This window comes from Typha angustifolia, chromosome 8, assembly GCF_048772165.1.
Source record: "Typha angustifolia cultivar Huaian chromosome 8, ASM4877216v1, whole genome shotgun sequence".
Classification (NCBI taxonomy): domain Eukaryota; kingdom Viridiplantae; phylum Streptophyta; class Magnoliopsida; order Poales; family Typhaceae; genus Typha; species Typha angustifolia.
The window spans coordinates 14,811,028-14,837,024 of NC_133246.1; the positions used below are offsets into that span (position 1 = coordinate 14,811,028).

Here is a 25,997-nt window from a genome sequence, read left to right on the forward strand (position 1 = left end):
AAAATAAAACTTTTTTTAAGAAAATTACAGGATAGCAAGTAACAACGTGTATCACATGTCACCTTGTCTTCAACACAAGGATTACCAAGAATAAATGATTAGGTTCTGCAATCAGGATTACGAAGAACAAATGTTAGGTTCTGCAAACAGGATTACCAAGAACAAATGATTAGGTTCTGCGACCAGTCATTGAAATGCAGTTCTCATTTAAGCAAAGTTACGTAGATTTTCGTTAGTCCAAGTGACACACAGTGTCGCCTTAACATTGCATTCTCCACTCCAGGCAGAAGCACACATGGATGACGTCGCTCATCAATATCAGCTCATTTCCTGGTATCTTTCCACTAAATTGCTTCGTATTAACCAATACCATTAGATCAATTGACACACTACACCAGGGGAGAAACACGCAATTCAAGTCTCACAAACATCACTGATATCGAGAGGCAGCAGATCATTACCAAAAGATCATGACATTCGTTAGATAAAACTCCAAAGACTGCTGCATACAACTAGCCTTTCTCTGGCTAGCCTAACGAAAACAAGATTGTATATTAGATCCTCTTGAGGTTTTCAGGAGTCATGTATCCCAGTTTGCACAAACAGCAGCCGTTGCAGTCAGTACATTACTATTACCTTCTGAAGATTCTTCTAGGAGTAGAATGATCACAGATGAACTATGCACAAGCATAGCCAGTAGGGAACTGCTGTGCAGTCATGAAAATTGAATGCTTGCTGCTGCTGCCGCCATCATAGCACTTTGTTTTAGTAGTAGGGAGACACTTCAGAAGGTTGGACATATCTTCATTCACACACCTTCATGAGAAATATCCTATTTGCCGCAGCAATAGAGAGATTGTAAAGACACATAGAAGTTAGACCACACTAATCACCAGTTCAGTGACATTGCCAACTCCAACAGAGCCTCCACTAAACGGATGGTCTGCTGCTTCTCCTGCTGCTTCAACCTGGCAGCAACTGATTCAGGATCCAATCCCTGTTGAGCCTGAATGATATCTTGTTCGGCACGGACCTCTTGCAGCAATGTGTCAACCTCTCTCACAAAATCAATCCTTAGAAGAACATCATCACCCTCAGGCGGTAATCCAATGCGCCCTTGATGCTGGCAAAGGCATATCAATGTTATTCTCCTGATTTCTCAAAATATCAGCCAAAGAATGAGCACATAAATTAACAATACAAAAGCTACTAGAATAGGGTTGGGGAATCATTTGACCATGTTTAAGCAATGGCTACAGTCCGGGAAGCTTAACTTTTGTAACATACAATGAAGTGCTAAAGAAACGGGCATCCCAATGCACGAGGTTACTACCAGAACAGGGTCTGGGGAAGAAAGATACACACAATCCTACTTTCAGACTAAGTCTTGAACTGTGATTCTCTTGGATACAATGGGTTGATCTTACTTCCGCACTAAGTAACACCATCAATACAATTCATTGTCCAATGTAAAAAATCATCACCATAACTTTCATGATTGATCTAGAATTTGAACACTAACATGCTTTTATTTAGCTGATTTATTATCCTAGATACTCACTGTAGCAGGTAATGTGACAGAGTGAAATTACACTGAAGAGTCAAGTTCCAACTCTGAGCATCATCTACATACATTTCCCAGGAAAATTATTTTAACCAAAGGATCCAGTAATTATGAAGAGGTAAAATGTGGATTTCAAATGTGCACAAGTGCAAAAAAGTGTGGGTCTAGTAAAAACCCTACCATCAATATCTTCATCACCAGATACATGCTAATTGTATCACATGCAACATGAATATCAATCTCAATCAGAACAATCTTCAAGATGTCTATATGCTAAACAGTTCCCTCGCCGATAAAATAAATTGCTCGAATATGCTCCTGCCATGACAAACTAATGTCAAGAATGTACACGTACTCTGCTATTGAGACTTCTTATATATTTACCCAACAATAACTCTGAAATCTTAGCCCTCAAGAAAGTGCATTTTTTTAAATAAAGAAAGCTAAGATATAAGCAAATTTGTGTGGAGCACGAAAAAGTGTTCAACTCGATGTTCTTTATAATTTGTTGTTGACTATCAGCAGCTCTATTATCAAAACAATATATGAAAAGGGGGTGGTTAAAGAGCAATTTCCAAGTTAATTAGAGGAAACATACTTGTTCAATGTCGAAACCAGCAGGAAGAATCATACTAAAAGGGTCCTCTCGGGGAAATGTCTCCATCATGCACTTTCTACACTTCTTCAGCCACCCTTCATCATCAAATCCATCATGAAGATTCAAAAGGTCATTAAGCAATCTCATCGATGGTGTTGATTCCCTCTTCAATATTTCTGTCTGGAAATACATTGTGTATTAAGAATAAATGTGTTCACAGGATGACTAAAATCTCGAAGGATTAAAAAAAATTAATCTTTGTTGTTATAAAAAATTGTACCGTAACAAGATAATAACGAGAGTATACCACTGTGAGAAATTGACAAGATTGTAAATCTTCTAAAAGTAAGTCATACCTCAATCCTTCTGTACAAGAGATCGAGGCTTCTAATAACATCTTTTTCATCCTGAAAATGGAATGACGAATCCTTGATTAGGCAATATTTCCGTTTATCGTGAATATGCTTTCAGAGAACTTCATGGTGTCATGAATCATGATAACATCAGCTAGCCCATTCTTCTATACTTCTCTTCTCTACTGATGTGAGAATCCTTTTCTTTCATATTCTAGAGTATGATATAAGTAAATGATCGATTAGGATAGAGTCTACAGTTAGGGTCACCAAATTGCAGAAAAACAAGAAATCTAGTACAATGGAAATTATATATTAACAAGAGGAACAAAAATGGTGAATACGATTCAATAAATTATGCACTCTAGGCAAATGAAAGATGATATTGTTATAAGCAATGGTACCACATAATGAAACATCGATAAATATTAATACAACAAAAAGATCCACATACATCACGTCGAGCAAGATCAAGACGATTCCATATGACCATTAGAACAAGTTCAGTAAGTTCTCCCTTCTCAGCAGCCTCCTCAATTTTCTGGTTATAAAAGAATTGGATCAATATCACTTGACATATAGTTAACAAGATATGTTCAGTGTGCTCAAGTTCATCATAATATCATAAACTTCTAACATACTTGAATAGATCGAGTTCTTCAAACTTAATTAATCTTAATGGATGTTCAGCATGAATAAATGGAAAGACAAAATTCCACATCAGCTAGCCAAAAAAATTTCTCTCATCATTTAGCTTGAAGGGAAAGATCCAAAGAGTTGATCCTTCTTTTAGTTGCCGAGTATTTGACTGGCAACTACTTCAGCATTTTTACAAAATTATAAGAGTAGAATGTTTTCAATGATGTGTTGTTTAAGGCAAATTACCTCTTCAACTTCTTCACCAGATCTTATGAAACTTGAAACAAGCATTCTTGCTTTGCGAATTTCTTCTTCAGGGTATCCCTTTAGACGCATGCCTATCTCTCGATACTCAGTTGTCTTTCTATCCTCTTCTTCTTCCTCTTTCTGACGATATGCATGCCACTCCTTGGTTTTCTCCCGTTGACGTGCTTGCCACTCCTAGAGTCAATGTACAATATGAAGAGATACGTTTTGACAAGAAATTCTAGCTATTAAAAAAAAACCAAAGAACAAGCTATCTGAAGATAAATACCACAGGAAAGCTAGGACTTAGAAATTCTGTCCATTATGTTCTATCCATAATTCCTTTCATCGATCAAAAGGTAAGATATTGAAGAGAAACATGAGGAAGGTGGAATTACATCATGAAATGTTTCAAGAAGCATGATATAAACAGGAAAATAATAAAGTTTTGATTAGTAAGTTATGAAAACATATTCCAAAAGACAGAAAATTAGAAATATGGATGATGAATCTAAACAACATTCTCAAACAGAAACACTATGAAACAAGTTGACCAAGATAAGGATAAATTCTTTACATGGTATAAACACTGAAATGCTTATTGAATATAATGTTACTCGATCTAGAAGAGAACTCATTGATTGCATGAACCAGAATTGCAACTCTAAGGTTGATAACTCTATCTCTAACTAGACCAAAAAGAATTTAAAGGCAAGTTTCTTCTCCCCCTCTTTTTTTTTTCTTCAGGAAATTTAGCACTATTTTCCATAGTGTCAGTTTCCACTCTTCTAAGGCCTTCTTAAACTTGAGTTATGCTCTGGTCAATTCATACTAGGAAAAAGGATGACATGTTAAGTATTACAATTCTTACAATGTTTCGCAACCTTAGGCAACTAAATGCATGTAGAATTTCCATGGTATCAGATTAGCGAACAAACCAGCCTTTTTAAAATATATTTCAATAAACAATGCTCAACAAAATCATGATGTCATCCATGGATACATATTTAATAGGTACCTGAGAAGGTACCAATTAAATTTGGGGTACAACGTGAAAGAAAACCATAATGGAAATTACTTACCCAGATTTCATTATAAAACTGAACTCCTTCTCACAACAATATATCATAACAACGAAAATTAAAAAGCGGGGCCAAAATTAAAATGAAACCACTTCATGCAAATTAAGAAAAAAAAAGCAAGATGAGAAAATCAAGGACATCCCGAACTATCACTTCATTAAGGTTACACTTCAATTGATCTCACGGAAACTCTTAATCTAACAACAGCAAGCACTACGAATACGACAGAAGAATTGGGAACTGGATACCAGAAGAATCAAATAACCATCACCAATCTATATGACAAAATGCCTAAGAGAAGAACTGAAGAAGTACACAAAGATTATGAAGAAAACACTGAAGAAGTACACCAAGATTATGAAGAAAACTCTCCGCAATGCTCAGTTACAATAAAACAAAGAAAAGACGAATGTTCCCAGTAAGCATACTTCATCGTAGAACTCTTTCGGGAGCCCGCCATGCTCATCGTCTTCGACGATGTACTCCTCCTCGCTCTTCGTAACTGCTCTCACTGTTCAAAACCAACCAACCAACTAGGTAAAACATAACAAGTAAAGAGGAGAAAGGAGAGAGAGAGGAGTGAATGGGAAGTGGGTCGGAGAAGAGAGAGGAACCTGAGAATGTAGAACGGATAGGATATTTGAACTTGGAAGCACGATGAGATGGATGGAGTTGGAAGGTTATTGGGATCGAATTGGGCGGAGAAGGGCGAGGGCGGAACGGAGCGGGCAAAGCGTAAGCGGTCGCGGTCATTTTACCCAGAGGCAGGAGTAAGACGAGTGATGTGAGTTTATTAGCTTTAAATCTTTAACTATATAACATCCATCACATATGAAATTATTAATAGATAAATAAATATATATGTCAAGTGAGCTAAATTGAGGAAGATTAAAAATCTTGAAGAAAAGTTTTAAAAAAAGAAAGAAAGTAGGCATCTTTTGCAAGAATTTATGGTGGTTTATTATACTAATCGTTCGATGCAAGCAATCAAATACTTTGTTAGATGAATCAAACTTGACGTTGATTAGTTATTACCAACCTAATCTCATCCCAAAAGATGCTTGAATTAATAGGTCAACTCCTTGTTGCCTTTTTTTTCTTTTTTTACATCACTTTTTTTTTTTTTTTTTTGCCCTCTCTAAGCAATAGAGAGGAAAAAGGAAACAAATTAATAAAATAATAATCCATCGGTAATAAAACCAAACGAGTACGTAATAATTTATTCTCTGCGACGGCAACGAGTTTACTCTGTTACTACTTGCCTCGTCATGCTCCGCCCCTTCTCCTCTCTCACCGCCATGCCCCCCTCCTCCTCCTCCTCCTCCTCCTCCTCCTCCTCTTCCTCCTCTCGTCTCCTCCATCCCAAGCGCATGCAAAACCCTAATTCCAACTCTAAATTCACCTTCTCCTTCTTCCCCACCTCTTCTTGCAAGCATTCGCCCTCCGCCACCCTCGACCTCCTCATCCTCCTCCTCGTCCTCTTCTCCTGTGCCTTCCTGGTCGCTTCCTCCCTCGCCCACATCGCCCGCGCGCTCTCCCCCTTCCTCTCCCCCCTCTTCTCTGCCGCCATCGCTGCCCCTTTCCCCTACCTCGCCGCCCCCTTCCTCCTCCTCCTCGCCGGCGCCGCCGCCCATCTCTTATTGCGGGGATGGAAACGGCGGCTGTGCCGGAACCCTAGATGCCGTGGGATGAAGAAAGCTCTCGAGTTTGATGTCCAGCTGCAGACGGAGGAATCGCTTCGTGGGATTGATGATGCCGCAGGGGCTGCGATGTGGAAGGAGATCGAGGAGTTGCCGTGGAAGGGTGGGCAGAAGGGGAACAATCCGGATTACGAGTGCCTCCGAGCTGAGCTCCGGAGGATGGCACCGTCCAATGGGCGCGCCGTGTTGCTCTTCCGTGCCAGATGCGGGTGCCCCGTCGCCAAGCTCGAGGCATGGGGGCCCAAGCGTGGCCGCCGCCACAAGAAGTGAGCTCCTTCTACTACTATTGGTCATTGATTTTCTCTCCTGATATGATTATGTTTTAGCAGAAGATCAGGAGTGTGGTATAAAGTTTAACGTTATTTAGGGTTACAATTTATTCATTGCTTGTTTAGATTACGGTTTTCAGTCAGTCTGGCGGTACTTGAACCAAACGGTATTGCAGCAGTTGGCCTGCTTACTCTTCGATGCTGTCCCCATGGCTTGCATATACACCTCCGGCGACATCTTGTATTCAGCTAACTATCTTCATTGCGCCCTGTCTTATCGAGTCTTTAGTATTTTGCCTAATTAAGCTATTCGCAGTGCCTGTCAATGATTGACCTTAGATCTCTTCTCTCGGTCCTTCGCCTCAGCAGTAGGTGGGAAGGTTGGTGTTTGATGGTTCAATTAGAACTACTACGAGAGAAAGTGCACAGAGGGAGGGAAATAATCCAAATTCCTTATGTTAATCCGTTTAGGCCATAATATGGAATATTTGGGGATTAAACCAATGAGGTTGAAGGGAGTGGACATTGCTCTCTCATTTTCTATTTTTGTAGGCATTACGATTGTTGGAATTCAAAGTCATGGGCTTCATTTTTTTAGCTTCTCATTACCTACAGGACTCCCACTGCAGTAAGTAACTTCTTTAGCACACCTTGTATCTTATCATAAGTATGAGAAAAGAAGATTTTTTTTTTTGGACGTTGGCAGGTCAGAATTGTATTATATTAGGGATAAAGGGGAATGTTTCCGAAACTTTGAATCATATGATTTTTCAGGATGATTTAGGAATGAGGGTCTTGCATAGGATAATGGCACATTTTTCTTTGCTACTGGATCTATGGAAGCCCAAGAAAGACCTAGTTGATTTCTAAGCTATTCATAAATTGTGAGAGGGGAGTGTGACTGTGTAGATTTTACTGGCTTGTAGGTTCTGGTTCATTGTTGGACAATTGTCTAAAAAGTGGCCATGGTATGCTGACAGTCACCCAATCTCATAACACCTATTCGGTATATGGGCACATATGCAGCTGGCTAAATGGTTTAGCAAGTAAACATTCTAACATATATATGTAGTTGTAGAATATTTTATAATGATCATTTGATTAGTATTTGCCTTATTTGTATGCAAAGGTAGCTAATTATTTATCATTATTCAGTATGCATAATTTAACTACCAAAATGATCATTTCTTATTTCATTCATCAGACTACTGTAGCTACTAATTTAACTCTCATTTCCTCACATGCATATCTGACGTAGACTGAAGCAAAAGGGTAAGGGGTATCAATAGGGTATAGGAATTAAGAAAAGGGCAAAGTGAAGATGATTAGAGGAATTAACAAAGGTCTCAGAGGGTAGAGGTCATGTAGGTGGTATAAGAGAAATGGGAGGAGAGGAGGGGAGGGGATTAGAGCATTTAACATAGGGGGTGGCAACCCACAAGAGCTTCTTGTGTGTTAGTGTGTGTAACAGGGAGACCTCTTCTTATAAGCCACGATTGTCACATACCGTCTGAGGGGAGAAAATAGGGTTAGGGCTTTCAGTCAGTAGATTTCGGTCTTCAGATTGGATGTTTTTCACTTAAAGTGGTGTTTGATTCCAGTATATGAGAGCCTTATTCAAGAGTGGGTTCTCCTTATTCAAGAATTGCATTCAAACATCACCTAATACCTGAATAGAAGAATGCACGAATAAGAGGATGCACATGACCCCTTATCTGCATTTCCTTTATCATGCCTGAGACCTCTGATAAGGAAATACTGATAAAGAACACAATTATTCAGTACTGTAACCAAAATAGTAAATTTTTTTATGAAGAACATGGATAATGTTAAACACAAACTACTGCATTTAGTGGGTGAATTCTGCAAGTGGGCCACCATTTCAGCCTGCTAAAATAGTGGCTCACGCAACTTATGTGGATAATGGGTTGCCTAATCCCATGCAAGCAGCCCATATACCAAGGGGGTGCCAAGCCTGATTGCTGATCTACCTTGTGGTGCAAGGGGCAGCAAGCACCTATGTGGCCACTGCATGGAGCAGTTTTTATTGCACTGCTGCCAGAATTAATATTATAAATTTGTTAGTGATTGGAGTGGTTGTTTCATGTTTGCTATAGATCTTCGATCCCTTCGGCTCTATAAGTAACCCCAACCACAAGATGGAAAACGGTTGCTGGCTTATGAAACTGATTCTGACTAATTTGAAGATGCTTGATGCATTGGTGGATCAAATTCTTCAAGATCCAATAAGCAAGGGATTCTTGTTACTTTCCTTATCCCAAGGATAGTAATTATCAAAGACAAGAAATCATGATGGTGTCATGGACTCTCTTGAAGGACTATATGCTTACTAGTAGCCTTTCTATATCTAAAATATGTAAAAGAATCAGGTTCAGATGGAAAATGTTCACTAAGAAAAATGTAACAAGCCTATTATTAGTTGGTTATTGATATGTGACACTGCATATGTATGAGCAAAGGCACTTAATGGAGCTGAGTCTATTCCAGTGGTTGGTTTTACCTCCAAAACTAACAGGAAAACCAGCATGTAACTGAGTCCACGTACTTACAATGTTTTCTAAATTAGGATCCAGGATGATGAATCAAGTTGCTAAGTTTCCCGTCAAAAATAAAATCCTTCCAGTGGTTGGTTTTACCTCCAAAATTAACTGGAAAACCAGCATGTAACTGAGTCCATGTACTTACAATGTTTTCTAAATTAAAATCCAGGATGATGAGTCAAGTTGCTAAAGTTCCTTTCAAAATTAAAATCCTTCCAGACTCTTATGCAGTTGTTATTGATAACATTATATTGATTTGCATAGAAATATTGAAATATGATTTTCTCTAACTTCTTGAGTGAGTGATAAAAAGAGTTCTTCAAGAGATTTAGTTCTGCTTAATCCACGAGAAGGAATTGATGGAAATCTACAAACAAGTTTTATCTTGCAGCTCCTGCATGTCTGTATCAGTAAGAATTGATATGGAGTACAAGGAATATCTTACTTGTGTGTATCTTAACTTACAGATCACTGTCATTGCTTCATTTTAGATGTACTCTTTAGTCTATGTAGTGCTGAGTACTGTCTATCCAAGTATATTTCTTATATGTTTGGTTCTAGATTAATACTTGTAGTTTGTATCTTATCCATTACTGACTTGCAGTTTTACAGTTCCATTGCCAATCTTGAATAGCCCTTTTAGTTGTCATATGTTTGCAGAATAACCATTTACCGTTCTTACCAGAGACTCATTAAAATTCCTAGAGTCTGACTGGCTTTCTTATTTGAGTTGTATTGGAACTCCTAAACTATTTCTCATTGGAGATGAAAGTAGCCTACAATGGAACCTTATGGTAGCAGTAAACAGCAGAAAAAATGCGAAAAAGAAAAATCTATTTATTTACCTTATATCGTCCTTTTGCCATATGAGGTACCTCGCTTCCTATTTAGGCCAGTATATCATCCTTCCTCTTTCACGAATTTCTCATGTCTTGGGCACAATTGACTATTTGATTGATATGGACAGCTTTCTTGAGGTACAGGTGGTCCCTTTATGCAACATGTGATGGCATTATCATAAGGTGGATGGAGATCCAAGTTCTACAACAAGTGGATCAAGACTGTAGGCACTATATTATTGAAGAAAAAGATCGTAAAAGTTCTTAAGTAGGCTTGCAACCTTGTGTGTAACTTTGGAAGTAGGTCAAATGTTTCTGGGCCCAAGTATAAACAGAAATGGCAGCTGGTTATGATCTGATAATTCTTGTTAGATGCACCATCATCGAGTGGTTTACTATATAGGCAAACTACCTGTGGACAAGGTATTATTTCTTGGAGGATTGCCGGGTCATTCAAGGGTGTGTTGCTGCTAGATAGTAACTAGACTACCTAAGTTGTTGCATTTGTTAATAGTATCTACAAGTTTAAGGTGATAAATTGCATTATATGCTGATACTCATCAATAGGATTCATATAGATGGTAGATATTTAGAATTTAGTTCATCATCATCCTACAATACTACATCCTTAATAGCATTTGGCTCAAAAATGAGGACAAAGCCAAAATTGGAAAGTCATCTATACCCCTTCTTGCAGACCGTTCCTATGGAGAGGAGAACTTCTAGGTCACCACTCACCACTACCTTTTTACAGGCCATTCCTATGAATAACGAAATTTTCGGAGGGACACCCATAGGTTGTATGAACTAAACTACTGGTAGGAAGGCAGATGATTCTATCCAAGGATTCGAGTTTCGGCCGATCCCGATCCAGGCCGAAACCACTCGGTTTCGGCCTGCTGCAGGTACCTGCAGTAGACTGCTGTCAGCTGTCAGCAGCAGCTAGAGAGAGAGAGAGGGAGAGAGAGGAAGGGAGAGTGAGGGAGAGAAAAGGAGAGAGAGAGAGAGAGAGGGAAAAAGCAAGAGAGAGAGAGAGAAAATGAAAGAGAGAGTGAGGGAGAAGGAAAGATTAAAAAAAAGGGTATGAGAGAGAGGAAAAAAGGAAGAGAGAGTGAGAGAGGGAAAAAGCAAGAGAGAGAGAAAATGGAAGAGAGAGTGAGGGAGAAGGAAAGATTAAAAAAAAGGGTATGAGAGAGAGGAAAAAAGGAAGAGAGAATGAGGGAGAAGGAAAGATTAAAAAAAAAGTTGAGAAAGAGAGAGAGAAAAAGATAAAAAAAAAGAATGTGGGAGAAAATGAATACTTTAGACTAACAATTAGAGGGATAGAAAAGAAGAGAGGGAGAAAAAGAGATTTTTACTTTTTAGGCTTTATATGTGAGTAATTATTATTTCTTATTTTCTTATAATTTTTTCTAAATTTTTAAAAATTTCTCTAATATTTTTAATAATATTTAGAATTTTATTTAATTAAAATAGTCCGATCCGATACAGGCGGCCGATACGTATCGTTTTTTCGGACGGCCGATCCCGATCCCGATACCGATTTTTGGAACCTTGATTCTATCAACAAACCTTGCCTCAGATTCAATGCAAGATCTCTCGTCTTGTTTTTCTTGGCATAGGAATTTAGTATTATTTTCTAGATCGTTTGATGTCATATTGGTAGCTATTCATGAAAATATGTCAATCTTTGCTTTTTGTTTGAAGTAGTGTTATTGGCAAAAATGAAGAGCTGTTTCTCTCATCAGAAGAGTTGGGATTTGCAATGATAATCAGAGTCGACTAAACTGCAATTCCTCATTTTTCTTTTTTCTTAATTTGTAATGTGCTCATACAAGGAAGAAGCACTCTGGTTGATCTTGTCTCTTGCAATTATAACCTGCACTATTTGCTCCAATGCTTTGTTAATATTCACTAATGTCTCACTTCTGTCAAGGCTGAAGCATCCATTTCACAATATTACTGAAAAACCAAACCAAATGGCATTGTCAAAATCCTTTAGATGTATATCTATTGGCATAAGAGTTTTGTTCCTTGGAGTTACTATGAGGAAACTTTACATTGTGATGCTTCCAGCAATCATCTTAATGTTCTTACTTTTTAATGACTTTTATCTTAAAGGAATCTTCTGTTAATTTCATTCCAATTCTTCACAAACTGTTTTTTACCACACATTCTGTTTGCATGACATGTATAAGCCGCACTATATAATTGAAGTAGAAAAATCCTTGGGATGATCATGAATTTGGAATGGTTTAGTTTTGTCTTCTCAGCATTTACCAATGAGAGATGTTGACAAATTAATTATAATCAGAGTAAATATCTCATAGACAGATTGTGGCTTTACTCTAATAAGCCATCAGAATTCTTTGATGGACCCAGGTCCACTTCACTGCCAAATAGTCACTCTTCCAAGACTACAAAAAATACTGTCTACCGTTAAGAAATCAAAATGCTAGTCAAGCTATAAAACTTGGCAGGATAGTGACCTTCATTTGATGTCTTCTTCCTTGCAGAGATTATTTGATTACTTTCTTCTTTCTTGAAGTCCAGCGACCGTATTGCTATGTTTATATCTTCATTATTTCTGGAAAATGTAGTGTTTTTCAGTTGTACTGATTGGACATTACAATTACTGTTGTAGGGGCACGCAGAATTTGGCTCTTGAGGGAGGAGATCGGTGATAACGATTGGCTCTTGAGGGAGGAGATCGGTGATAACGATTGGCTCATATGTGCCACTGATACTTAATTCTGCTTCATTTTCTTATGAATTGTATACGTTGAGTAGTATTTCAAGTTGAAACTTCTGTTCACCATGTTAAGAAACAACAAAATGAAACAAAGAAGACAATCTTATGTAGGATATTGCTAATGTTCGCATTCAATATGTGGATCTCACATGGGAGATTCTTTCTCCATACTTTGTGAGTGATAAAGTGAGGAGAGACAGCTGATGCATAATAAACACGATAAGGTGCAAAAATAAAGATGTAATTTATCAATCTTCTTCTACTGTCATTTTCATCATTTATCTGCTTCAGAATTCCTTTCATCAACGTGAAGACATTAGAGAGCACAAATTTTCCAACTAATCTTGTCAGAATCTCGCCGTATATGTTTTGTTTGTTACTATATGCGCTATATCCTATTTATGTTTTTATCGAGGATATTTTGTTGCTATCTTTTGAAAAGAGCTTTTCGTGTCTTCTGTGGGTCCTTGGGCTGCATTATTTTTTCAGAGACGGATTAATAACACTGCAGAAATTTAGCATATGTTGATGTTGTTTCAGAATTATCAGTTCCCACTAGCTCTCAGAGTACTTGGTCAGGTAATTGTGTCGAATCTTTTGTTGAGCTCTCTCTCTCTCTCTCTCTCTCTCTCTTTTTCTGGGAAGAGGTGGAGGGTTAGAACCCTATTTAGAATAACTGAGACAGGCATTTTAGTTTGTCTCCTTCTATTCTTTTTCCCTCCCCCTTTGGAACAAATGCAAACCGTATAGTATATAGTATTATTATCATAGCCGAGCTAAGCTTCAACAGTCACTTTGATCATTTGTAGTCTTAGATAGGACCATGTGAGGTCTATTTTCTTCTCCCTCTTTCCACTAGAGACGATTTCGAATTGTCGCCAGTATGCCAGCCCGCTGCTCTTCCAGCACTGAGAGGATGGGTGGCCTTCTAAACGTGCTGAACATAAGGGATAAAAGAGCAGTGAGTGAGGTTTTGTCTTTTTATTAGGTAAAACTATATTATACCAGTCAGAAAATTCCAATGACATGTGACCCAACAGATCTAGAAGACAACAGCGATGGAATTTTTGTTTCCTTCTCCTACTGTCCTTCACAGGTTAATAGTATTCCCGTTTAATCTTGCCTCCTAGTTTCCGTTGCCATGTCTGATCTCTACCGAGAGCTGGCTGGCTGATGGGGCCCCTCTCCCTGCCACTTCTGCTGCCTAATTACTACAATATTCCTCTGTGAAGTCCGTTTCAATACTTGATATTATGTGAGCGTGGTGAGGGCAGGGAGAATCTGGTGACTGCACTGCAGCATCCATTCCCACTGTGGGAGTGTGAATGCATCGCCCCTCCTCTTTCCTACTCATTATTGACGGACAAATTGTGAACTGTTGAGAATTGTTCGTTTGATCTTCGTGACAACCAACTATGTTTGCATCCAGATTCTTGCTTCTCATTGGTGACTAGAGTCAATGTATCACTCTACAATTGATTGAGATGCAAAAAGTGGCCCAGATACTCCTTGAGAATGTTTGCTGATTGTCATATATTGATGCCATTGGCCATTTTTGTGGATGCATCCTTTCTTCCCCACTGCGTTTCTTCCGTTATGGGTCCATCGAGTGGGATCCGACGGCGTCGTAGGGAAAAAAACGCTCTCTCTATCAAATAGTTCTTTTGTGGCTCCCCTAGAAAAAGGAAACCCAATTGTGCTCCGTAAGGTGTGAGAAAGTTATGTATCTTTTGACCTGCATTCTCAAAATAAAGTTTGAAAGATACCTTGGATTTCAAGTTCAGAGATTATGAACCCAATATGTTATTTACTTGCTGTAATCTTGTAAACTTGTTTGTTGATACTTTGCACTGGCGTCTATTTGTTTAGCAGTCTCGAAGTTAACACATTAATGTCCTTACAAAGCACAATAAGTGTAAAGTCGAAGTGAAACCGTCTAAATTGAACTCTTACGGCACTTCGAAATAAATGATCTTTTCTTATGGCTGCCTTAGTGGTTAGGAGAGGGAAGAGGTTTGTTCTTTTTGTATACCCGAATGTGACAGTTTGTTTGAAGCTTAATAAATTATATGTCTGACAGTTTGTTTGAAGCTTAATAAATTATATGTCTACAAATTTTTATCAGAAGAAAAAAAGAACTATATAAAATTGAAACTGATTCCTAATAAATTGCTTCTCGTACTTATTTTCCACTTCCATTCTTCTCATTGTGCTGCTCGCTTGTCCTTTTGGCTTCCAACCGAACTAAAGGGGAAAAAAAATTGGACAGAGGAAGCAAACGATAGCTCTCGCAGCAGCACAGGACCACCTGCCCTGCTCCTTGGGGCAGCCAAAGTTGAGAGCCGTGAACTGGCCAGAGGAAGTGAGTTGTTCCGAAAGTGACTTTCTTTACACGATTAGTTTGCATGAATTGAATGAATGCTGGAAGATTTAAGGGGAAAAAGAAAAACAAAGTGGAGTGTATGTAAACGACCCAAAAATAAGAAGGCGATCTTAAGCAGCAGAAGTTAAATTTATGTGATAGAAAACAAAGTGGACAAAATGGCGACTCTTGTCATCTTTCCGATCTTTGTGCATGAATCTTCCCTTCCTGTTCTCCTTCTTCCCCTTAGACAATTCAAAGATTAATGAGATATTCGTCGTTTAACATTAAGGGAGTAGGAAAATATGGATGTCTAGACCGCTTTTATGAGGAGACAATTTGTTCCACATGATTTAATCCCTGTAGAGTGAGATGCTAATCAGAGCATAACAAGTTCTAAAATTTAGTACTTTAACCATAATCCTATAATGTGGGTGGTGATCTAGATGTGAGGAAAAAATGTAGGACACTTTAGAGGCAAACATTTACATGGGACATATGATGTGCCAAAGTCTCCTCCTTTCATTTTATGTGAAAATAAAAAGATTCTACGAAATCTTTATAAACTTTATTAATAGTGCTAGATCATTTGGCTATAGCATAGATACACAAAGCAGTCCAAAACCCAATGGTAGTACAAATCTGGCGTGATAGTCGCAATTAAAAATGCTAAAATTTTAAGTATATCAAACAAAAAAATTAAAAACTATGCAAGTATTTTCAAAACCGAAAGTTTTAATTTGGGAACATTGTATACTATAAATACTTTAAAACCGGTATAGAAAATATTTTAAATTAAAATAATATGAAATCTGGAAAAGAAAAGTCCTGTAAAGCTGTCTTATTCCGGCCTCAGAGTGGTCCTAAACTCCTATAATACTAGAGAACTAGTAGTTATGCACAAGTACCAGTATGACAGCTATTATGCTTGCAGAGTACTACTACTCTATTATTCTCAGTAAAGGCTATACGAATCAACCAAAACCGTAGAAGAGGATAAGTATATGGGCTCTTGAGTGGCCTCCCATGGTGGGTGGTCCTCTCCTCTGCAACAACTACAAGCTAAATGCAAGTAACCCATGGAAACAGCTAACGGTTCAATTATCGTCGGACCTCATTTCACATTCATTGAAAGACACCAACACCCGAGAAGAGAGATAGAAAGAGATAAAGAGAGAGAGACGTGTCATCTTCCAGAGCTTTAAAAGTGTTACAAGTTGAGCCAAAACAGTGGACTGTGGTCTGATCATTTCCAGGTCTAGAAATTTAGACTTCCATTAGTATTCTTCCCAAGTTTGTCTTGCTTGGTCAAATCAGTAGATAATTGAGATAAAAACCCATTTGGACGAATTTGTTTGTGCCAGAAGAAAAAAGGAGTTGGAAGTTGCATGGTAGAAATAGCAACATCATTGTTGTGTTGAGAGTAGAAAGGCAGCAAACCAGTTTAATCATAGCTTCCAAGTTCTTCTTCTCCTACTGATCTATAATGCTGCTAGTCTTGGAAGTAGAATTCCTGTTGTTAACAGTGACAATTTTATTGAAAATTTTCTTCATGATAGTATTGCTTGTAAAATGTTCTAACATGACACTGACTGCTACTTGAATTACTTGGTGTATATAGATAGAGTTTTATTTTATTTTTTTAATTTGGCCAAACTAGCCCTCCTCTAAATTTTATGTGCCGAATTGGACTCCAGGCCAAACTTAATACCAAAAGGGTGTATAATTTTGCTATGTGAGCATTTATGTAAGTAAAATGCTGAATTGAATAGTATTTTACTTAGAAGATGAATAGTTGACTAGTCTAGAGTCTGTTTTATAGGTTAACTTGCTGATCTTATGAGTGTTTTTATTAATTTATTATTAGATATAATAATTATCTTATTTTAATATGGAAAATAGCTATGGGTGTAAATTGAGTAGTTATTTTTCGCCAACCAAGTGTTCTTGGAATCACAAAACATGAACAAACTTTAATTTTAAATTTTGTCATATAAAAATGCTAGTTCATTTTACTTATAAAGTAGAGAATAAATGATATAGACTTGCTGCACATAAGATGCTACCCTCAAATATAGATGCTAAAACGATCAGTATTTTAATCTGAAAGTAATACACTGGTAAATTCAATGTTCTATCGACGGGTTAATGGCATCATTCCTAAGCTGTTAAAAATAGATTTATTTTGATATTAAATTTAGAAAAAGTCCATCACAATGGTTGGAGAAGGGCTAGTTTGATATAAAAAAAATATATAAAAGAAAAAACTCTTGGTAGATGCTTTTCCAAATTAAGCTAGAATTTGGAGGACCGTATTCCAAGTCTTAACAGTTAGCCATTAAGAAGCAAGACTAGCTTAGAAGGAACATAGCATTTATTGCTTGCGAAGAACATATAGCATTGTCAGATACACATTCCACACCTATATTTGAAGACAATGAGATGAATAAAGTGATTGGTTTGCTCATCTCTGAAACAGTGATCACGGGAGGTAGGAGATTGGTGGGCGCAATGCATGTGAAACGGCTTGGATTCATGTGAGACTTTGCCACTGGTTGACCCTCCAGTTGAAGAAAGCCAACCTCTATTGCAGCCTTATTTATTAAGGGCTCAATTTCCTCTCCTTATCTCTTCTCCATCCCTTCCATCCACAAGTTGCGTTGTAATGGAAGTTGATCCAATTCCTCCTCCTCCGTTGCTGCCATCATTGCACCATCATGACCATCATAAGTACGACAATCATGACGGGCGAGGACTCGCCGCCGCCAATCCTGTCCTTGTAATTGTAGTACCTATTGTTGTAGTAGTGGCACTAGTCACTGGCCTTGTGATTCTACTGATGCTTTGCAAAGCTAAGTCTAGGAACGTTAGTAGCGGCAGCAGTTGCAACAGCAGCTTCAGGAAGTGTACCTTTGACAACAAGCAGATCTCCAAGTGTAGTAGCATTGTTAGTGCCAATGGCAAAAGCTATAGTCCAGGTAATTACACAGTACTCTTGCTTTGATCTGTTACCAGTTTTATTAGCCGATTGGTTGATTTGTTGCTGTTGTGCACTCGGTCTTTGAGACAGATGTTAGAAGTTGCATCTATGGAGGGGAAGGGAAGTTGATTTCTATACAGGCTAGGAACAGAGGGGGGCAGGTGTTCACTTACAGGGAGCTTGAGCTGGCCACTGATGGATTCAATGAGAGCAATGTGATTGGTACTGGGGGATTTGGCTCGGTGTTCCAAGGAAGATTGATGGACGGGACCGTGGCGGCGATCAAGCAGTTGAACAGGGAAGGAAGACAAGGAGAGAGAGAATTCAGGATAGAGGTAAAACATTTCAAGCAGTTCTGAAACCTTCTTGTCATGTTCATTTCAGTGCTAATTTCTTCTCTTATTTTTGGGCTTTCAATATATGAGAATCTCTAAGTGTGTTATGTAGAACCAATTTGCCACAATATTCAATCATAATGCTAGTTCTCAGGGTTATGCAGTTGCTCCTAGCTTTAGTTGACCGAACTCTCCTGCTTTCAGATCATTGGCACCTTGAACCAGTAGATGTCCTCACAGTATCACCAACCCATGACTGACCGCGAAAAGATTGGCATTTTACTCTTCTTTAGTAAAATCAGCAAGGCTGCTTGAGTAGATCCATTATGATCACCTAAAACTCATTCAGTGCCCCTCTATTCTAAATAGAAACACGAAGTAGCTAGCCATTAGACAATTGTACTGTTACAAGCATTGCCTTTAATAACATCTTAAATGTGATCAAAATAGGTGGACCTTTTAAGCAGACTGCATTCAAGATACCTGGTAGGATTAATAGGCTACTGTGCCGATTCAAATCATCGTCTACTTGTCTTCGAATTCATGCCAAATGGTAGCCTACAGCAACACCTCCACTCCACCTCAAAGAACCAGAACCATCAGCCTCTGGATTGGTGGGCGAGGATGAGGATTGCTCTCGATTGCGCTCGAGGCCTAGAATTCCTACATGAGCACACAGATCCAGCAGTTATCCACAGGGATTTTAAATGCAGCAACATCTTGTTGGACCAGAATTATAGAGCCAAGGTATCGGACTTTGGCATGGCAAAGATTGGATCTGACAAGGTCAACGGCCAAGTCCTTACGCGTGTTCTTGGGACTACTGGATACCTTGCACCTGAGTAAGACTGTCCATTAATTGCTTCTTCATTGCATAAGTTTGTTTGGTAAAAGAATTGGTCTCATGAAGAGTAGTCTGTTGATGTAGGTATATTTCAACTGGCAAGTTGACTACAAAGTCAGATGTCTACAGTTACGGTGTGGTGCTTCTTGAGCTTTTGACTGGTCGGATACCAGTTGATTCAAAGAGGCCTCCTGGAGAACATGTCCTAGTCTCATGGGTTAGTACATTTGTATTCTATTCCTGCTCCTAAGTAAGTTCAAGCAACATATATTTCGTCAAAATTATGAACTGGTTTTCTTTTCCCTTCATTTAACTCAAAATGCTGAAGTGAACCACCTTAGCACAAAAAGTTACAGCTGCTTGTTCAGCAATTAGATAGTTTTGCTTCAGGGTGAATAATATCATGATAATGTTATGATACATCACTGTCTACTGAAAACAGCATCTATGTCAGCATGACAGATTTATTTAAGTTTCAGTTTTGGCTATTGACAATCCTTGATCTTGACATATTAGGCTCTTCCTCGACTTACTAATCGTGAGAAAGTCATGGAAATGGTAGATCCAATTCTGAGAGGCCAATTCTCAAGGAAAGATCTTATTCAGGTCTGTGACTTCAATTCATCAAAACCATAAGACTATGACACCATTATAATTATATTTGCAGGTTGTTCAGATTTATCAAGAACTTCGCTTTTGTTTCTTATTTGTTTTTTACATGTGACGATAGGTTGCTGCGATTGCGGCTGTGTGTGTGCAATCTGAAGCCGACTACCGACCACTCATGACCGACGTAGTACAGTCTCTGATTCCTTTAGTTAGGAACCCAGCTACTTCTTGCCCCACAACTCCTTCCAGATTTCATCATCAAATTGCCATTCCTCAGCCTTAGTGCAGACTATAATAGCTCAAAAGACATCAGTTTGAGTTATGAGGCAAGCATGAACAAATGATGAACTGAACTGTAAAATATTTTGGCGAGTACAGAACAACATATGCAGTCAGAAACTATTCTGTTCTTTTCCATGTAGAGGATTTTTCTTTTTTCGTCCAATTGAGTTCTAAATTTCGATTGTACAGTTTGAAATTATGTATATTCAGTTATATGGATCTTTCGTGTAGTGAAAGATCAACTGTGATTGTTAGTGACAGATAAATACCGTGTAGTTGAATATCAGGTTAAACTTTGTCTGAATGTATATTTGATTATGTTGTCATGCAAATTATCTAGGAAACAAGGACCATGGAGTTTGAGATTTCTGACAATATATATATATATATATCAGTAAAAGGAAACAAGAAAAAAAAAATCTAATAATATATTCAAGATCAAATTTCTTGATATTAAAACAGCTGAGATGTTTATCGAAGTCGAAGTTTCAATATCAGGAAATTTGAATTGCTGATCTTGAATATATAATTAAATTTTCTTTTATAGATTATGAGTGTCTACCAATAAATCATAGGTTAGACAAAAAAGCTATTAAGACTCTTGTCAATTCCAATATTCATGGAGGGAACTGAACATCGATAAAAAAAAACCCTAGTAGAATTCGAGCACAGATTCACTGAACAAAAAATAAATATAATTCGTTGTCACAATAAAATCCATCTTAGGTTTCAATCAATTTCTCAATTATTTTTTTGGATTTCTTATGAAGAGCTAAATTATGATACACATAAGATTAGAGAGAAATAAGATTTAAACCCATCCGATCAACAAAAAAAACATAGATATCTAAAGGGAAAAGATTATAAGGGATCAAAGTACAGCAAAAATATATGGATTTCTCTCTTGACTAAAAGCATGCGGAATCTTCTTGGTTAGAGAGATATTTGTGCCAATGATTGGCTATTATTGATTAGAAATGATTAGTCAAATTATTAGCTACAAAATTTCAGATGCATCGAGATCGTGCAACGTCAGATAGAAACCATTGGATTGGCTGATCCAATCGTCCATCCCATCAACCTGGCAATCCTCCGGCTCCGAAAGTCTCTGGCTGCTATATTAGTCTGATTCGCTCTCGCCTTGCCTTCCTAGTTCACTCCGCCGCCATTTACCAGAAACATTTCCTTAAAATAACTTTTTTTAGCCTTTTCTCGAGCTTCGACAGCAAAGGAGGACATGGCGAGCTCACAGTGCTGCTCGAATCCACCCACTCTAAGCCCCACCTGCGGAGAAGGCTGCGTCGTGGACGCTCTCGGCGGCCTCAAGGCGTACGTCGCCGGTTCCCCCGATTCCAAGCTTGCTATTATTCTTATCTCCGATGTTTATGGTGATCAAACAACCTCCGTTTTTATTTATCCTCCAAAGTATCATTTTTGTTTTCTTGTTTTTTGTCCTAAGATTGCTTGTAGTTACGTCTAACTTTTATGATATCGTCTTCTTTTGCAGGATTTGAGGCACCAAACCTCAGGTATGTGTAATTGTTTTAGTTCTTAGGACTATAAAATCAAAAGTTTTGATTTTCTTTTGTTATTATTAAACTTATAGCCGAATTGTGAGCTGGGAACTTGCTGAAGTCTTCTATGATGCACATAGATTTCTTATTTCCTTTCTGGGCAATTTTGGCTTATAATTTGACACATCAACGATGTAATATATCACTGTAAAGGAAATTAGCGGACAAAGTTGCGGCTTCCGGATACTTCGTGGTGGTTCCGGATTTTATCCATGGGGACCCTTTTTCACTTGATAATGCTGAGAGACCTTTTCCAATCTGGATTCAGTCTCATACTACGGTTCGTTTCTTGTCTTTCTTAACTTGATTTAAGTTCTTGCGGGAGATTTTAGTTTCTGACTGCAATGTAGTGGAAAGAATCATGCAACTCTCTTTATTTTGTATTCAAGTGCCATGAACATTATCTTATTCAAGCATCTGGTTGCTTTAAGTAGTTAGATTCTTCGTTTATTGGTTGTAGAAGGAGGCAGAACCAAGTACAGGCAACCAAAAGAAAGTAGTCCTAATAAAAGGAGTAATACGACGATAGAACTGAGGAGGCCTTTTGTTATTCTTACAATCTGTCTGTGTAAGAAATAAGAATAAAAATAAAAAGGATCTGTCTGTGATGTTCAGTTGCGATTCGTAATTTAGTAAGGAATATTTGAATAGCCATATTTCAATGTGGGAAGTTGGGAACTAAAGCATTTCAGCTTTTTTTTTATCATGTTGACTTTTGGTATGGTATACATTTGCGATGTGCTTTTGAATCATGAGTCTCTTGTCTTCTGGAGTTGTCCATCTTTTTAAGTAGGCAATTCTGACCGCAGCAAATATATTTGTATTTTTATTAGCAATAATTGATCTAAAAATGTTAGTGTGGAACTCCAAATAAGTAGTGAAGAACATAAAACACCTAGTCCCAGTCATTTGCCAGCACAGAACAAGGAACTGAAGGACTGTATTATCTGAAGTGTTGGAACAGGCAAATTTATATTGTGAGTATTAAAAGGATGAGCTTTTTGGAAAAGTAATCAGGATCCAAAAAAAAAAAGAATCTTATTGTTGAAGGCATCCAAAGCTCATAAGCATTCAAAGATTAATAGCACCCAGTATGGCGAGAAGTAGAACTACTTAAGCAACTTGCATGGTGTTTGCCAATGCATTGTACAGGAAACATCTAGTTTTCTTCTCTCAATATGTGTATTTATCACTGAAAGTTATTGACCAAACTTTTTTCTTCTGAAGGATAAAGGATTTGAAGAAGCAAAACCAATTATTGCAGCTCTTAAAGGAAAGGGGATATCTGCAGTTGGGGCTGCAGGTTTTTGCTGGGGCGGTAAGTGTTCTCCAAACGAGTTCTCTGCATTAGTGTTCACATCCATGTATAGATACATTTTATATTCTTTGGATAAGGAGCATCTGTGCAATTGTTAAAGTCATTTTTTAAACTTGTTGCTCTTGATTTTGTATATTCATGTACTTCTCTTTCAGCTAAGGTGGTTGTGGAACTAGCAAAAGCTGCTGAGATACAAGCTGCTGTCCTATTGCATCCTTCATTTGTAACTGTTGATGATTTCAAAGGTAAACGCTCTGCCCTCTCCTCTATCCCATTCCCTACCCAATTCAATCCTTGCAAGTTTCTCAGGAGTGGAAATCTATTTTTGAATGAGGTTCCTAACCCCCTCTTCTCTAAGCCATACCCTACCCAATTCGATCCTTGCAAGTTTCTCAGGGATGAGAATGTATTTTTGAATGAGGTTCCTAATGTAGCTGAGAATGTGACTGCCTTTCTTTTTTGATATATTCAGTACAACTAATCCCTTACCTAATATATCCAGAGGTTAAATGCCCTATTGCTGTACTTGGAGCTGAATCTGATCATCTTTCTCCACCCGAGTTGGTGAAACAGTTTGAGCAGGCTTTATCTGCAAAATCTGCGGTTAGTTCTCTTCATATTTATGAATTTACATAAATATTGGACTTGATTTCATCACTACAGTTTTCTCTATAGGTTCCGAGGTTTAGAATTGACATTAACTGGTGCACTAATATAGCAGAAAATACTTGTATCTAAACTAAAACTAATGATATGATAGAAGTGTTCTACTTTTATTCGTGGCTACCTTTATAGAAGTTTGTAACATAAGTAAGAATGAAAATCCAGGATTTTGTATCCTATTAGCATGAAAGTAGTCATCATGTTAGTAATTTATCATCATGCCGTTATTAGGAAATAATTCAGGCAAACTCATTACTCAAATCAGAAGCCACTGATTTCTATGTAACACAATCACCATTCTAGCGGGCAATGCATCTACGTAATACACTCATCAGTTTGCACTTACAGGATATTTCTGAATATTGACTGCAAGCTTAGGTAAGATTTTGTTGGATACGTTGAATTCAGTAGAGTAATTTTTGTGCCGAATTGCAGGTTGATTACTTTGTCAAGATCTTTCCTGGGGTTGCACATGGATGGGCTGTTAGATACAAGATTGATGATGCATCTGCTGTCAAGAGCGCCGAGGAGGCCCATCTGGATATGCTTGGCTGGTTCAAAAAACACATCAAGTAGGATTCCTGATAATAGGATCTACTTCTAAGAGCATGTTGTGTGATCTTAAAATTAGTGAATAATAACTGATGTGTAAGTGGTCTTAGAATTCATGTTGTAGACTTTGAGAATATTGGCAGTTTGAGCAAATAAATGGTAGTATCTTTTCAGGTGCTAGATTAGTTGACTAAATTTCATAGATGCAACTTCTCATTGATCAATCACAATTAACCTTGCTGGATTAAGGCTAAGTGCCTTCGAGTAGTTAGGGTACATTTGGAACCAATTCTATATGGAATTCAATTGTTCATTTGGATATAATTCAATTGATTTCATTTAGAAATAAATTCTCTGTTTGGAAAATAATGAAAATGAGATGGAATCTATCTAATCTTGTTTGAAACGAGGAAGAAATGAAACTTATTTTATTATGTTTATGTTTTCTATTTTACCCATGGACTTCAATAAGATGTTACAAATTAAGGACTAGTTTTGAGATTTGGAAAGGTTAGCTTAAGTGGCAAATAAATTCTATTCAAACCGGGCATCAAATCATCATCGGATTTTGTTACATATACTAAAATTTACTCAAATCCACTGGAATCAATTGAACTTTCCTCGCTTATAATGATGCCAAATAATAGATTTTGTGAAACTAGGATTCATTCCACCGATTGGGGGATTTCAAATAAGGTGTTATTGTAAACTGAGTGTCAGCGTAAAGTTATAAACGATTAAACGCTAGCATTTGGGCTTAACTTTTCTCAGAAAAAAAAGACTATAATCAACCACCATTATAATACTAAATGTTTTGTTAACTTGGGTAGAATTTAGTCAAATTGATGGCGTGCCAAGGTAACTTAATTGGCACGGGCAAAAAATCCCACCACGGATTGCGTGCTTGGATGAAGTGATTAAAGAATTTGAGGCTTCTCCATCGTGTTAACGCCTAATTAAGGTTCATTAAAGCTGTTATCTAAGTAATTATAAGAATAAGGATTGACTCAAGTACCAAGGTTTCTCTATAACTTCTTACATGGCAATTGTTGGGCCTGGAAGAAAAATTAATGCTGACTTGCTATTTGAAATGCTCCAGTTATCAGATATAATTTCTTAATCACAAGATTATTAAGGACAAGTGCAATTAGCAATCAGTCTATTTAATCACAGAAAACAAAACCGAGTTATTGGAACTTAACATTTGCAGGCAAAACAACTCGAAGAACTTCTTGATCCCTTGGAAAGCAAACAACTGAAAAAAAGAAAAGGAGAAAAAAAATAAAGTTGACTGTAGAAGCCATTTGAAGCAAAAGATGTGCACAAAGGAAGTAAGACAGCGGGCATGGAGTCTGGCAACAGAAATCTAAAGCAGGAAAACAGCACAAAACGTCATTTTACGGATAATCAGGATAAACGGCCGAAGTTGACTAAAAAGATTTGAAGACTAAAAAAAAAAAAAAAAACAAGATGGGGGTTGACAATTTGTTGTTGAAGTCATGCAAGTGTCTGAAGAAGCCAGCAATCTCATAGTATTTCATCTTGTTTCTTCCACATCTCAACAATCTATATCGAATCAACACGGCATCATTAGGAATTTAGGATAGATAAAGCCATGAGGAGAGCTGAATTTGACAGTTTGCAACTGAATTGAAAAGAAAATCTTCAAATCTACTGCCTCTCCCTTCTTTCTAGTTTCCTTGTTCCAAATAAGTAAATATTTGGCAGTTGGCCAACATCCTGCAGCTAACTAGAAACAGCACCATTGAATTCATTGAAGCCTGCTTTCACAAATTTAGCGGATCTCCTTATTGAAGCATCTGCTGGCCTTCAGAGCAGGCCACAGTTTTTTTTCCATAAATATTCCAGCAATGA

General features: G+C 37.7%; 4 protein-coding genes across 4 annotated transcripts; 3 read left to right on the top strand and 1 right to left on the bottom strand.

Moving 5' to 3' along the window:
- Positions 1 to 81: 81 nt before the first annotated feature.
- On the bottom strand, positions 82 to 5,272 carry LOC140765708 (protein PALE CRESS, chloroplastic). Its single transcript, XM_073104914.1, has 7 exons — positions 5,097 to 5,272; positions 4,911 to 4,993; positions 3,401 to 3,595; positions 2,970 to 3,056; positions 2,519 to 2,569; positions 2,163 to 2,342; positions 82 to 1,123 (listed from the first exon to the last, which is right to left on the bottom strand). The coding sequence occupies exons 1-7, from the start codon at positions 5,233 to 5,235 to the stop codon at positions 890 to 892; spliced, it is 969 nt and encodes a 322-aa protein (XP_072961015.1). The 5' UTR covers positions 5,236 to 5,272; the 3' UTR covers positions 82 to 889.
- Positions 5,273 to 5,720: 448 nt separating this feature from the next.
- Positions 5,721 to 12,738, top strand: LOC140766199 (uncharacterized protein At5g19025-like). The gene is made up of 2 exons (XM_073105666.1): positions 5,721 to 6,448; positions 12,496 to 12,738. The coding sequence occupies exons 1-2, from the start codon at positions 5,751 to 5,753 to the stop codon at positions 12,533 to 12,535; spliced, it is 738 nt and encodes a 245-aa protein (XP_072961767.1). The 5' UTR covers positions 5,721 to 5,750; the 3' UTR covers positions 12,536 to 12,738.
- A 4,622-nt stretch (positions 12,739 to 17,360) lies between these two features.
- Positions 17,361 to 20,351, top strand: LOC140765336 (probable serine/threonine-protein kinase PBL7). Its single transcript, XM_073104370.1, has 6 exons — positions 17,361 to 17,943; positions 18,036 to 18,280; positions 18,731 to 19,122; positions 19,209 to 19,341; positions 19,641 to 19,730; positions 19,855 to 20,351. Exons 1-6 carry the CDS (start codon positions 17,631 to 17,633, stop codon positions 20,014 to 20,016), a joined length of 1,335 nt encoding a protein of 444 aa, XP_072960471.1. The 5' UTR covers positions 17,361 to 17,630; the 3' UTR covers positions 20,017 to 20,351.
- Positions 20,352 to 21,156: 805 nt separating this feature from the next.
- Positions 21,157 to 24,302, top strand: LOC140764619 (endo-1,3;1,4-beta-D-glucanase-like). The gene is made up of 7 exons (XM_073103278.1): positions 21,157 to 21,403; positions 21,523 to 21,544; positions 21,743 to 21,869; positions 22,817 to 22,907; positions 23,063 to 23,152; positions 23,410 to 23,510; positions 24,006 to 24,302. The coding sequence occupies exons 1-7, from the start codon at positions 21,253 to 21,255 to the stop codon at positions 24,144 to 24,146; spliced, it is 723 nt and encodes a 240-aa protein (XP_072959379.1). The 5' UTR covers positions 21,157 to 21,252; the 3' UTR covers positions 24,147 to 24,302.
- Positions 24,303 to 25,997: the final 1,695 nt, after the last annotated feature.

Bases quoted from the DNA above. Each gene is read 5' to 3' on its own strand.
- LOC140766199 (XM_073105666.1), top strand. From the start codon at position 5,751: ATGCTCCGCCCCTTCTCCTCTCTCACCGCCATGCCCCCCTCCTCCTCC. The intron at 6,449-12,495 runs GTGAGCTCCTTC...TTACTGTTGTAG, and splicing joins CGTGGCCGCCGCCACAAGAA to GGGCACGCAGAATTTGGCTC.
- LOC140765336 (XM_073104370.1), top strand. From the start codon at position 17,631: ATGGAAGTTGATCCAATTCCTCCTCCTCCGTTGCTGCCATCATTGCAC. The intron at 17,944-18,035 runs GTAATTACACAG...TCTTTGAGACAG, and splicing joins TGGCAAAAGCTATAGTCCAG to ATGTTAGAAGTTGCATCTAT. The intron at 18,281-18,730 runs GTAAAACATTTC...TGATCAAAATAG, and splicing joins AGAGAGAATTCAGGATAGAG to GTGGACCTTTTAAGCAGACT.
- LOC140764619 (XM_073103278.1), top strand. From the start codon at position 21,253: ATGGCGAGCTCACAGTGCTGCTCGAATCCACCCACTCTAAGCCCCACC. The intron at 21,404-21,522 runs GTGATCAAACAA...CTTCTTTTGCAG, and splicing joins TCTTATCTCCGATGTTTATG to GATTTGAGGCACCAAACCTC. The intron at 21,870-22,816 runs GTTCGTTTCTTG...TTTCTTCTGAAG, and splicing joins GGATTCAGTCTCATACTACG to GATAAAGGATTTGAAGAAGC.
- LOC140765708 (XM_073104914.1), bottom strand. From the start codon at position 5,235: ATGACCGCGACCGCTTACGCTTTGCCCGCTCCGTTCCGCCCTCGCCCT. The intron at 3,596-4,910 runs GTATGCTTACTG...CATTGACTCTAG, and splicing joins CGAAAGAGTTCTACGATGAA to GAGTGGCAAGCACGTCAACG. The intron at 3,057-3,400 runs GTAATTTGCCTT...TTTTATAACCAG, and splicing joins CTGGTGAAGAAGTTGAAGAG to AAAATTGAGGAGGCTGCTGA.